This window comes from Eptesicus fuscus, chromosome 11, assembly GCF_027574615.1.
Source record: "Eptesicus fuscus isolate TK198812 chromosome 11, DD_ASM_mEF_20220401, whole genome shotgun sequence".
Taxonomy (NCBI): Eukaryota; Metazoa; Chordata; class Mammalia; order Chiroptera; family Vespertilionidae; genus Eptesicus; species Eptesicus fuscus.
In genome coordinates, this window is record NC_072483.1 from 78,976,352 (window position 1) to 78,989,590 (window position 13,239).

The window sequence follows — 13,239 nt, forward strand, 5'->3', positions numbered from 1 at the left end:
CCGAGCAGCTGGGAGAATGATCGGTCCCAATGGTGACAGGTTCTTGTTTATTTATCCTGAGACCAGCTTCCTCCCATTTCTGCACTCCAGGCTGTGCAAAGAGGGATCCATCCCTTTGCACAGAATAAATGCTCATTTGTTTTTCCAGTGCCATGTCAATGAAACACGTGCTCCCTCAATGCCAAAGGACAAAACTGAGCCCCTTAAGATTTTTGAACAGTGCGCCAGTGTTATAGAGGGAGATATTTTGAAAGGAAAGGCAAATCTAAAAGTACATGCATGTTCCAAGAAAGTCTTTCAAAACTCTGACAAAAAGACCCAAGACAACACATCTATTTTATGGCTGGTGTGGAATGAACTTTTTAAATGAATCTACTTGGAAATGAATTCGAAATTTTGCCGTATTTTCTAAAGGTAAAAAACTTGGAAGCACATACTTGGGAACACGTATCATTTTGGGAGAGAAATCCTGCATTTTTTTCTGTGAATGAAAAGCAATAAATAAGCACAAATATCATGCCTATTTTTTATAATTTGAAAACTGTTCTAAAATTACATGACAATCATTTTCCATATAAATATAGAGAGTGATTGTCACATGTAATTTCAGAATTTAAGAAAGTGGCACCTCTCTTTTATTCTATTTATAAAACAATACAGGCAAATTGCAGAATATCTGGAAAACCAACACAAAAAACTATATAGAAGAAAATAAAAATGCCCTCACATCCCCTACCCTGTGAGGGTCACTATGACCATATAATGAATATTACCCAGGTCATTACAATTATTTTAAAACATAAATTCTTGAATTTTATAAATATTTCACTCCTTTGGATATTTTTTTAATGAAAACTTACCTTATTTATCAATATTTAATTTAACAAATGTTATTCAGAATTTTTGGAAAATGTGACTCCTTTTTTTTCATCAGCAAGCACTAATTGAACACTTACTCCATTTAGAACATACCACTAGACAAGGTACAGATATGTAGGAAAAATCTAGTAATTCTTTGGTGACCTTGGTATATATCTGGTAGTTTATAAAACTGGTTGAGTTTGGAAGTGCAGTGAAACAGACTACCAGACGCACGGTGAATTTCTGAGCACTAAGATGCGGAGGAACAGATTGGTCATAGTGAGATGGGTTAACAAAATGTACTCACTGCCACACACATATTCTACCATAAAACCAGTCAAAAAGGAAATAGGAACAAAATACCAGTTGCTCATAATACTTGATTTTATTCAGAAGCACTGCTTTCATTCTTGATTTACTGCCCACTCTGTTTCCACTTTGGCTCTGAAAATGTGGGCATTGTTCATTCACGTGACAGAATCAGAACAGGCAAATGGAAACATCACGAGAGGGAAAAACAACAACGGAGCCTGAACAGGAGGCGGCATTTTGGAAATAAAATGTTTACCACCGAAGACTCAATGCATCTTTTGAGCTCTCCACCAGTATGACTAATTTAAATAAGTTAAGAAGAGAGGACACTCACTTCTTTCCTTTCTCTTCCCTTTCAGAAATGTAAGCAATGCAGATAAACCTTTCTTGCTGCTTCAGGTCCTGTTTGGACCAGAGGGGGAGGGCACTCACAAAACACCCCAGCACTATGCAGCCCACTATCATACCAGCACATGGTATGGACTCAGCATGGGCCATAGGTTCTTTAAAATTTTGCTTAATAGACAGATGGATGGATGAATTAATGAATGATCAATTGAATGAGGAATCAAAAAAAGCACAAGTAAATGCCCGAGTCATTTAAAGAAAGAAGGAGGGAAGGAAAATATCATTAGTTATGAAATCAAACGAAGGACTTGTATGCATGCATATAAGCATAAACAATGGATGCAAAACTCTGGGGGGTGAGGGCATGAATGGGTGTGGGGTGGGGGAGGGTAATGATAAGATATGTACACATATAATACCTCAATAAAAAAAAAATATATCATTACCCATCCACCTGCAGGATGCCCTGTGGTTAACACTGGGGAGATAAGAAAAGGCTTCAGAAAGGAGGGGGAATTTGAGTTGGATCTTGAAGGATGTTTGGGTTTGGTCATGTATGAATTTACAGGTGAGGGTACAGTTGGAGCAGATACGGCTGAAAGAAATCTCAGAGTGCGTGAACAATGACCATTCATTTTAGGCTGTTTACTTTTACAACTTCCAATAGAATATGGTTTTCTACTAAAGCTAAGGGAATTTTTTTGTATGAAGGAGAACTTACCCAATGAAAATAGGTTTTCTTTGAATGTAGTGTCATGTAATGTATGTTTGAGGTATATCTGTCTATATGCATGTCCGTATATATGCATACACACAAACATGTGTATGTATATATTTATCTTTTATGCCAGCATGTAGCAGTTCATGCAGTTTGTTACCCACATTGACCTATTCCCCACCTGCTTTCCCCTCAGAATTTGTGTAGTTTGAATACCATGAGATGCAATAGAGTCCAATTAAAAAGACTTTGATATTCCATATTTCTAAATTAAAGTCCAGGTGAGTAGGTTATAGATGTGAATTGTGGGCAATCCCATCTCTCTGAGCCTTGACTTTTTCATCTATAAAATGGGAGAACAATATCTCTTGCACAAGGTTTGTAAGAATCTAAAGCACTTTGTTAATTATATGTATCTGCCTTATATCCCCACATAGATGATTTAAAAAAAAAAAACTAACTAAAAGATCCTATCCCAGAAGATGAGTTAGCACATTTAAATGAGATTCATGAGATACATATATTTTTCTTTAGGATCTTTTGTGTTATCCAAAATTTCTTCAATGAACCTGTGTTGCTTTCATAATAAAAAGCTGTAGTGTTTTTTTTTTAATCCCTTTGCAAGTGCTAAAACATTGCAAATTGCTACACAACGCAACTGTGAAATTTTTGTTCTTGCTCATATTCTCTAGCTGTTTGATTGGTATCTAATTGTCATTCCCCCAAGCCACCAAACCTGGCTTGCAAAAGGTCCTGCCTCATACTTCTTTATTTTTCATGTCTCCCAGAATGTCTGGCCTATTACTGTGCCAACAGCAGGTGCACAGTGAATGCTTATTGAAATGAATAGGTATTACATAAAAACCTCTTTGCAAAACCACTTGGGAGAAGCAGCTGCTTGGGCAGCCAGCGGCACGCAGCCGGGCGTCTTGGCCATCATGCCTGCTCAGGGGCAGGTGGGCCACCCAAGGCTTTCCCGGCAGGAACAGGGCAGCCTGGCTGCTGACTTCATCTTCTGCCAGCTCAGCCGCCAGGAAAGTGCAGCTGAACGCTTAGAAAATGTCATCGTTTCTTGAAGGAGTTTCTAGGTCTGATTTGACCTAGATGACTGTGTTATCTATTATCTGTGAATAGCTGGGCCATTTATTTCTTAATACCACTTAATAGTATCAGTTTCCTATTGTTGCTTTAACAAATGACCACAACCTTCATGTCTTAAAACAACACAAATTTACTATCTTACAGTTCTGAAGGTCAGAGGTCTGTGATGGATTGACAGGGCTGCATCCCTTCTGGAGACTTTCGGGAATCATCCACTTCCTTATCTTTTGTAGCCTCTGGCTGCCAGCAATTTTTGGCTCACAGCCCGGCCTCATTCTGACCTCTTTGTCTGTTGTCACATCTCTTTCTCTGCCTCTCCTGTCTCCTTTTTTCACATATAAGGACCCTTATAATGGATCATTCAGGTTACTCTCCCCATTATAAGATTCTTTATTCTCAAAGACGAAATTCTCTTTGCCACACGAAGTAACATATTCACAGGATCCAGGGATTTAAATGCAGACAACTTGGGGGTATTATTCTGCCTACCACAATAACCCACTCCTTACCATCACCCCATGTGTTCATATTTACTCATGGAAATAAGACAAAACCTTGGAAATGATTCCATGTTTGTTCACGGACATGAAGACCAATCATTTGTCTTCCTTGCACTCATCTTCTACCTTTGCTCAGCATCAGGGAGACCTGTAGCCTGTGACAGAACTACAGTGGTCTGGAGCTTTTATTTCCAGATAAAAGATTATTAGAACATCATTTTCCCTGAAACTGGCATTTTATTGTACTGACTGATCATTCACTCACCTCTTTCTGCTTCTTGCCCCTGAGAGCCACGTTGCTGTTGTTGTTGCTCTCCCGGAGGGAGTCCACGGTGTCTCCATACAGCAGCTTGATGGCCCTGACCAGCCGGGCACAGGAGCGGCTGTGGTGCAGGTAGCAGTGTGGGTGGCAGTAGTCAACATGGGTGCAGATAAAGCTTTGCTGATTGCACAGCAAGATCATGACCTGAAACACAGACGTCACTGAGACTCACCCAGGCCACCAGGGTGCACACAAATTAGGAACATATATGTGGGGTGGGAGATGGACAGTGAGAATGTCAATGTTCCTCGATGGGTCCTGAAACCACAATGATTCAATAATTCCCATGAGAGAACAAAGAGGTAGAAGCCTTTATGTACTCGGCTTCTTTTGCTCCCTCCGTTCACACTTGATAGAAAGATCTTTTTGAAACAATAAAAGTTTGTAGTCTTCAAAAACTTAAAACGATTATTTTGAAGAATATGATTTCCATATATTTTCAAATGAAGATTCCGACCATGAAATATATTACAGCATTTTTTCAGCTCTTCTATTTTGGAAGGAGCCAGATAGAAGAGCATAAACTGACGAGAAGTTCTGCCCTGAGGGATTTGGCTGACCTTTGATAGCTGTGGGATGGTCTTTAACTCCACCCCGCCTTTATGGAACTTGAACACAGTTCTGCATCTTCCACCCTAACCTATGACCTTCAGCTGGGCCTTGGACTCCACTGTAGAGTTTTATCTCCTCTCTCCACAAGTTAACATTTTTCTTTGTCTTTTAGGCCATTCTAGCACCTTGCTTGTGGCTTGATCTGGCTCAAACCCTCACATGTCCTAGACTTCCCAAGTTAGATTCCAGAAAAGAACTCAGTTGATTTAAAATAGTTATTTTAAGATAAGGAGTGAACTCTTCAGTGCCTTCCCCAAAAGGCACTAGCATTCCTAGAGCCACAAGGTTAGTCCCATATGCATAGAGTAATCCTCTGGATGCTTCCACCCTTCCTGAAACTGGAGCCCACCCCAACCCCTGACCTGGGAGAGACTGCATGCCATACTGGATAGAGAGCAGACTCAAGACCAACACCACGACCTTGCTCTCAGTATCTGTGATAACCTGTATAAAGCTGATCACAATGCCTTGCCTGTGTCACTCAAGCTATGTTGACCACCAATCTGACCTAGGCACTCATGATTTTCCCCTGACTTAAGGTGACCCAAAAGTCAGCCATAACAAAGAACCCTTGGTCTTAGTTAAACTTAAAAGGAATACTACCCAGCAGAACGCCACTCACAGTGAATACTGAGAGGTTCCACTGAAATATAAGCCCCTGTTTTTTCTTGGAGACTAAATTGGATTGGTGGCTTTAGTATAATCTTTTGTCCTCCCCTCGTGGATCTTTCCAGGTGCCCAAAGAAACTGATCTCCGGGTTCTTTCTGAGATTCCTACTCACATGAAGCCACGACATGTTCCTGTGGTAATTTTCCTCTGTGCCGGCAGTACCCATTCCTTCTGGCTCGATGCTGGGCTCGCTTGCACTCCACGGACTCCCTTCTTCAAAAGAAAAACACCAAGAGACGTTATATTGTTCGGTCTCCTTGGAGAGCACTTGGTATGGTCCAGTCCTCCATGCTTTTGAATCCCAGGGCATACTACCATGGCCCAGTGGGTTTCAGGGCATAGCATCGATTTTAGTGGAGGAATATTAATAGGAGCTGTTCCCTTCACCACCGGCTGCACTGGCAATTACAAAGACATTTATGGCCCCCGTGAAGGTGGCTTTCGTTTTTAGACATGGAAGCAGAGAAAAAACAGGGTCAAGTCCTTGAATTGCTGAGATGAGCAAGTTCTTGGGTGAGTGTGCCCAAACGCATTCCAGGCTGCCCAGACCTCGCAGGTAGAGTTAAGTAGGGACACCAACCAACCTGCAGTGGCCACACAGAGTGCTACTGCCCCCTCCACTGCTGTGCCTATGGCTGGGGCTACTGCCCCCCACCTGGCTTCCCTGGCAGAGCTCTTTCAAAGATGGGCAAGTGCCTTGGAAAAATGAAGGAAATTTGAAAGCAAATGTGTCTAATGTGGACAAAAAGGATTTCCTTCTGTGGGAACCTATGCAGGAGATACCTCTCGGGAATTCACTACTTAGTATACTACATAATGAAGCTTTGTCCTCAAATCTAAAAGCTTTCTTGGTTTTTTTCTATGACAAAACCATGCTTCTACCCTGACTATTTTGACTCAACTGGTCAGGCTAAATTGACCAATTCAATTAACTGAATATCTCTTCCTACCCCCAAACTAACTGATGATACGCTTCAGTTTCAAACTTGAACCAAAAGAAGTCATGGGGTTTCTTCTATTGTCTCCTTAAAACATAAGCTGAATCTTAGCACATAAATTAGCTATTTTCAAAGGCAAGGGTCCGTGGGTGTAGAAACGTTTCCTATTTTAAACTCACTTCACATAGATATACTCAGCTGCGATTTCGCAGGCTTGATTGGTAATTTATTGATAGTTCCTGACTGATTTCTGACACAATTTCACCTAGAAAGGAGATCTTTCTCTTTTGCTTTTCATATAGGGACTGAATGACAAAGAAAGTGTGCTTGCACTTTTACTTAATAGTTAAATTCCAGGCAGTTAGTGAGTCCTATCAGCATGCCTGCTTAACCTTCTTCCTTTCTATTAAGATGATAACCAGAGCCCATAGGACTAACACATTTTGGGATTCAGAGTCTCTTTGGATCCTACAGTGACAATCTCCATCCCCAATGCTCTGGTTGTATATAGACTTCACCTTCAGGGTTTATCTTTAGAGCATCCCTTCAGAGTAGGCATGGAGCAAATAGAATTATTCCCATTGTTTAGATGGAGAAAAATTACTGAGACACTGACTTGCTGAAGGTCACTATCTATCAGGTCTAGACAATCGCCCCTCTCTGATATTTTGGTTGCTTTTAATGTGGAATAGAGACTTTAAAACATAAAGGACCTTTAGCTAGCTGTCCCGAAGGGAATACCTATGTCTTGCTTTAAAGAAACATCGCGATTTCAAAAAACTGCCTTTGTCATTAAAGTGTCTTCTCTCCCAAATAGATACTCTACATCCTCATTGCTCAGACTGTGGACCTTGACCGGCAGTGTCAGCTTTATGTCTAGACCCTCAGGCTTTCACCCCAGACTGAAACAGAATCTGTATCTTATCAAGACTCCCAGGTGACTCATGTGCCCACTCAGGGTTGGGCAGCCCTGCTCTAAGGGTAGTATGGTTTTCAGACTGAAAGAATGGTCTAACCCAGTGGTCGGCAAACTCATTAGTCAACAGAGCCAAATATCAACAGTACAACGATTGAAATTTCTTTTGAGAGCCAAAATTTGTAAACTTAAACTTCTTCTAACGCCACTTCTTCAAAATAGACTTGCTCAGGCCATGGTATTTTGTGGAAGAGCCACACTCAAGGGGCCAAAGAGCCGCAGTTTGCCGACCACGGGTCTAACTTATGGCTCTGCCCTCCACCTTTGGATGTGTAAGAAAATGGACTTCGGCTGTTTCAGGATTTGGGCCCTGTCTTCCTACCCCCCACGTCCCTGCACACCCCACTCCTCTCTGTTACCTAGGTCAGTGACAGTGTCCCTGCTCTGGGACAGCTGCAGCTCCTCAGCCTCAGACTCTGAGTCCTGCCGTGATAACTTGCTGCTCTTTAAGCTGCCGACCCGGCGAATGCTGGACAAGGAACCCCCCTTCTTCACTTGGAAACTGCGGGTTCCTTTAATCTGGAGCAGGCGGGAACCTCCTATCCTGTTCTTCCTGCTGGGAACTGCATTGAAAGAATAAAATAGGGCTTTTCCCCCCTTAGGGTTCCCCAGCCAGGGTGCGGTCCAAGCTCTCCCCAACTCGTCCCTGAACAGCCTCCTCCCTGGTGGCTGGGATGGGCAGCGTGTCTGGACAAGGAGCTTCCCCCACGCCCGCAGCCAGGCGGGTTTGCTGGGCAGGCAGGAGGCTGGGTCCACCAAGAAGGGCTGGTGCAGCCTCCTTCTTGGACACATAGCTCATCGGTGCTGGGAACAGCCTGCTCCCTCTCTGGCCCCGGGTTCACAAGCATGAGTGCGCCCTTGCAGCAGCATTTGCTAGGACTGTTAGTACATTGACATCACATGATGGCTTGATTCAAAAGAACCATAAACCATTTGTTTTTGTTTTTCTCTGGAAATGGAACTCGCAGAGCCACGTGAGTTATGCAAACCCCTTCCTTTTGGAATACCTCATTAAGAAACAAACACGCCGAAACCGGTTTGGCTCAGTGGATAGAGCGTCGGCCTGCGGACTCAAGGGTCCCAGGTTCGATTCCGGTCAAGGGCATGTACCTTGGTTGCGGGCACATCCCCAGTAGGGGGTGTGCAAGAGGCAGCTGATCGATGTTTCTCTCTCATCGATGTTTCTAACTCTCTATCCCTCTCTCTTCCTCTCTGTAAAAAATCAATAAAATATATTAAAAAAAAAAGAAAGAAAGAAACACAAGAGACGCTTCGCTCTTCAACAGTCAGCAGTGGGTTCCGCTCAGCCCGTCAGCAGAGGCACTAAAGGATCTGTTTCACTGGGGTGCTTTGGGTGAACATGAGTGGGACATGGATCCATTTTCAATGCACCTAGTGATTTCCCAGCAGCCTCCTCTCAGTCAAAAGGCTGGGTGAGAGGTGAGTCCACATGTGGCCACACCCTGAGCCAACCTTACAGTCTCTATCTACCAAGGAGAACATGCATTATTCACCTTCCGTGTTCTGGAAGAAACAGTCATCAGTGAGGAAAATAAAAGGGGAACAAAAAACATGTTAAATCTTTAAAACCTACTTTTTACACCAAAAGCGCCCTCACTTCTCATTGTCATATACACACCTCTTGCCTTTCCTTCTGAGGATGTGGTGTGGTCACACACTGATTTTTGTAAGGGAGGAATGGAGTTTTCAGAGCCTAACGTCATTATCATGAGGGGGTCATTTTTGTAAGCTTTCCTTATTAAGACGTGAACAAGATTTCAAATGAGTTATTCATGGCATAGCTATGAATATTTTTTTAAACTCCCTATAGGGAAGATTGCATTTTAGTCTCGGGTTTCTCACTCACAGGAGAGTTCAGCTGTGGCTGGGACACAACTCCCACAGCTCTGTAAGATGTTAATGAAATGTTTCCTTTTAATGCCATGTAAAGGAGCCCAGAATAATTTCTGTTGAATAATGTGAAATGTTTAATCTTTGATTTACTCTTGTAATTGAGAAGGATGAAAATTATCACCACTCAGCTGGCAAAGACCACATGGAGCTCAATGGACACATCTGGACAGAAGTTCACATCTGAAGAAAAATTCTTGCAGCACAGTTGGATAAGTTCCATAAAGACTAGAGACCATACGACTCTATTTTAATTATAGCACACAACTCGTCCACTGTATTTTTTCAATATTTATATTTAGGCTTAACTGAGATTTTATGACCTACCTGAAATAAATTTGAAATAGAATTTAATTATCATTTTTAGTGACCGTTAATACAATTTCATGTCAAAGAAGATTGGGAAGTAGAGACAAAAATGAGAGTTTTTTTCTTAATTTGTATAGAGGTATACTGTAGCATTCTTGGCTGATTTCATAATACAACCTGTTATATCACGAAAGGTAATTGGAGATAACACTGAAAAATTGGTGTTCAGAATTATGGCATTGACTTAAAAAAGGAAAAAAAAAGAGAGAGAAAGAACTCATGGACACAACAATAGTGTGGTGACTGTGGGAGGGGCGTGGAGGTGTAAAAGGGTATGGGGGGGATCAATAATGATTGAAAAAAATAAAACAAAATAGAGAAAAAAGGAATATGGCATTGGTTATTTACAGAGGACACAGCAGTTAGAGTTTGGATTTGGTATTGTTCCTGAAAAACATTAGTTGAGATTGCACAGCATTGAATTTTAGTCTTTATCTCCATGACACAAGAACTAGCATGAAAGTGACACAGATTCATCTAAATTAGATAAAACATCTCTTTAACCCTTTTTTTCTCATTCTACATTATATCCATTAACAAGTCCTGCTGGCTCCACACATGAAAATTTTATGGAGCTTTGAAAGGCCCATCACCTATTCCCCGGACTAATGTAACTAACTGCTTCCCTGTCCCCCCACTCCCACAGATCGACTCATCTTTTAAATACATAAATCAGATATAGACATATTTTATTACTGTTCTGGTCAAAACCTGCCAACAATCTCTAATACACTAAGTAGAATTAAGTTTCCAAACGTAACTACAGACCCCATTTAATTGCCCTCTGATCCCATCCCTCCTACCACCTTTCCCATCTCATTCTTTTCCAACCATGTTGGCCTTTTTGCCCTTCTTCAAATGCTCCAAGTTCATTCCTGCACAAGAGCCTTGTTCTCACTGCTGCCGCTGGAGATCTCCTCCCTCAGCCCTTTGCATGACTGGCTTCTTCACATGGTACATGTCTCTTCTCAACGTCACTTATGGGGTCCTTCTCTGAACAACAGTTCCCCCAACTCTAGGTCACTACCAATTCTCTGACCCTAATTTGTGTTTTTTTATACAACTCATCTCTATTAAAAAGTATTTAGTGTTACTCCCTATTATGTTGTTAACTTTTAGCTAATATAAACTAAAACATATGTGGGAAACTTTTCCTCTTCATGGCTGTTTTCTGAGAACATGTAATAGCGCCTCACATTTAGTAGGTGCTCAATAGGTGATTGTCCATTGATAAGAAATGTCTTGTGCATTGGAATACCTGTCTTGGTTTGTATTTGGAATCTGAGTGAAATGATTTGACACCCAGCTCGGAGATTTTAGGCAGAAATTTTTAGTTTAAAAATTATTTCACATTAGTTTTCCTCGGTAGAGTCTGAATTGTCCCCAGGTTGTTTATTTCAAGAACTTACATTTTTTGCTTTAATATAAACAGATGGTATGAAAATTTAAAGAACATTCTTATAATCTAAGTTAGCAGGGTCCCATGGTCCCCATTTTCACATTGATTTAGCAGCTTGAATCTGCTTATCAAAAGGACTAAGGAATATTTAGGAACCTTAAGGAGATTGTTGCTGAGTGGTAAATGATATTTCATGGATATGTTCTCATTTTATTTATAGTTTCAGTCTTCTGTGCTTTACTTATTAAACAACTTTCATATATTAACATGGCTATTCTATAAAAAGAAAAAATACTAAGCATTTGAGTCTTTGAATATTAAGAGCAATTTATACAACAATAATCATGAAATTAAAGTGTCCTTAAAATTAACCTGATATTTTATTTTTTAAAATGGTGTAGAATTTACTCAGCTCAAGTTAACTATGTATTAGAAACTTTTATTTCAGCTACTTTAATAATTAGCATAATAACTTTGAATGGACCAAAAATATCCCCTTGGGCTATGCTTAGAAGATGGAAGCTTCTCATCATACGTAGTTATCCTTATCTGAAGCAGGAATATTTGAAAATATATTGACTTGGTACTTCTTCATGTGCAGAAATTGCTAAGATTTGGCTAAAAAAAATTTGGTTCACCATAAGTTCATTATGATATAACAATTACTCGCATTTTTAAAATGCCATGACTACAATCTTGAAATATTAGAAAATAATTCTGTGTATGTCCATTCCATGAAAGGTTTTAAAGTCTTTAAAGATGTAAAAGATTTTATGTTTTCTCTGTTTAGGGCTATTCTTTTCAAGATTGTTCATTCCTTAAATCAGTGGTTCTCAACCTTTCTAATGCCGCGACCCTTTAATACAGTTCCTCATGTTGTGGTGACCCCCAACCATAAAATTACTTTCGTTGCTACTGTTATGAATCGTAATGTAAATATCTTTGTTTTCCGAAGGTCTTAGGCGACCCTGCTATCGGTTCTCAACCTATCAGAAAGGTTGAGAACCACTGCCTTAAATCATCAAACATTCATGGAGTCATTGTCTATTGGACACTAGAAAGTACTAAGTCCATAAAATCATCTTTGACTCTTTCTACAAATGTGCTGATGGTCTTTTAATTGAAATTCACTAGAAGAACACTGATATGCAGTGGAATTTAAGAAACAAAAAATCAGATAGAGAAGTTAAAAGTTTAAAGTAGTCTCTAGAGAGCAACTTAAAACTTTGCAATCTTTACTTCAGCTCATGATATTTAAAAAAAATGACAATTATTTACTGTGTGCCTATTATGTGCCAAATACTGAGTTCATGTTTTATTTGCATAGTCTCATTTAAAGCTTTCAACATCACAATAGGGTAGGTGTTATTAACCCAATTTTATAGAGAAGAAAAACGGTGACTTAGGAGGTAATTAACTTGGACAAGGTCACACAGCTAGTTACTATATTTTAGCATTTTAAGATGCACATTTTTTTTCACATTTTTACATACCTGAAATTGACATTTGTCTTACAGTTGGCAAAAATTTAACATCCCTGTTGCCACGTGGCAGTTGTGACACGTTTGATATTGCTAGTATCCATATGAACATCTAAAGCATCAGCAACAAACCTTACGGAACGGGTATCAGTGTCTTTTAACTCCAAGGAGCGAAATGGTAGCTGAGTGGAGGAGTGGGTGAGATGTCTGTCAGATGTGTTTGGCAATATTCCAGAAGCAGGGATTGAAGGTAGGCTAGCCTCATACAACCGAATCTTTCCGTAAGTACCTAGCACCAATAGCTTTACTTCTTTAATAGACTAATTTGAAAATACTGTATTCTTAACATTCTGATGACCCACAGGACATCATCCTTAAAAAAAACACAAACCATGGACATTGACAATTCTGAGTTGAAAAGTGATTAAGAAATTTGAACTCTGAGGATAGTTTAGAAACCATTAAAGGTTTACCTTTTTTTGGCTGCACAAGAACGATATAGACTGAAAATAATATTTTACATCTAATTAAGTCTGAAATTCTTTTTTCGATAAGAATGAAACACAAACTAAGCAATAAGAAAGTATCGTGTAAGAGCTGAATGGGAGTATTTTCCCTTTCTGTTGGTACATAAAGTAATGTTTCATCGTATGAATGATGGCATCTTGGATTCAGTGAGATATGGAGAGCTGCTGAGCTGGAATTAGAACCTGGGCCTCTC

General features: G+C 40.2%; 1 protein-coding gene across 3 annotated transcripts in view; it reads right to left on the reverse strand.

The window, feature by feature from the left end:
* Positions 1 to 13,239, reverse strand: part of UNC80 (unc-80 homolog, NALCN channel complex subunit) — a 173,214-nt gene that overhangs the window by 70,171 nt on the left and 89,804 nt on the right. For 2 of the 3 annotated variants that reach the window (XM_008145215.3, XM_008145214.3), the window contains exons 27-28: positions 5,557 to 5,657; positions 4,106 to 4,306 (exon numbers count right to left, since the gene is read on the reverse strand). In XM_008145215.3, coding sequence (XP_008143437.1) covers positions 4,106 to 4,306; positions 5,557 to 5,657 — 302 coding nt within the window. Of the gene's footprint in view, positions 1 to 4,105; positions 4,307 to 5,556; positions 5,658 to 7,717; positions 7,922 to 13,239 lie in introns of all 3 variants that reach the window. The other variant, XM_054723140.1, reaches the window with a different exon arrangement.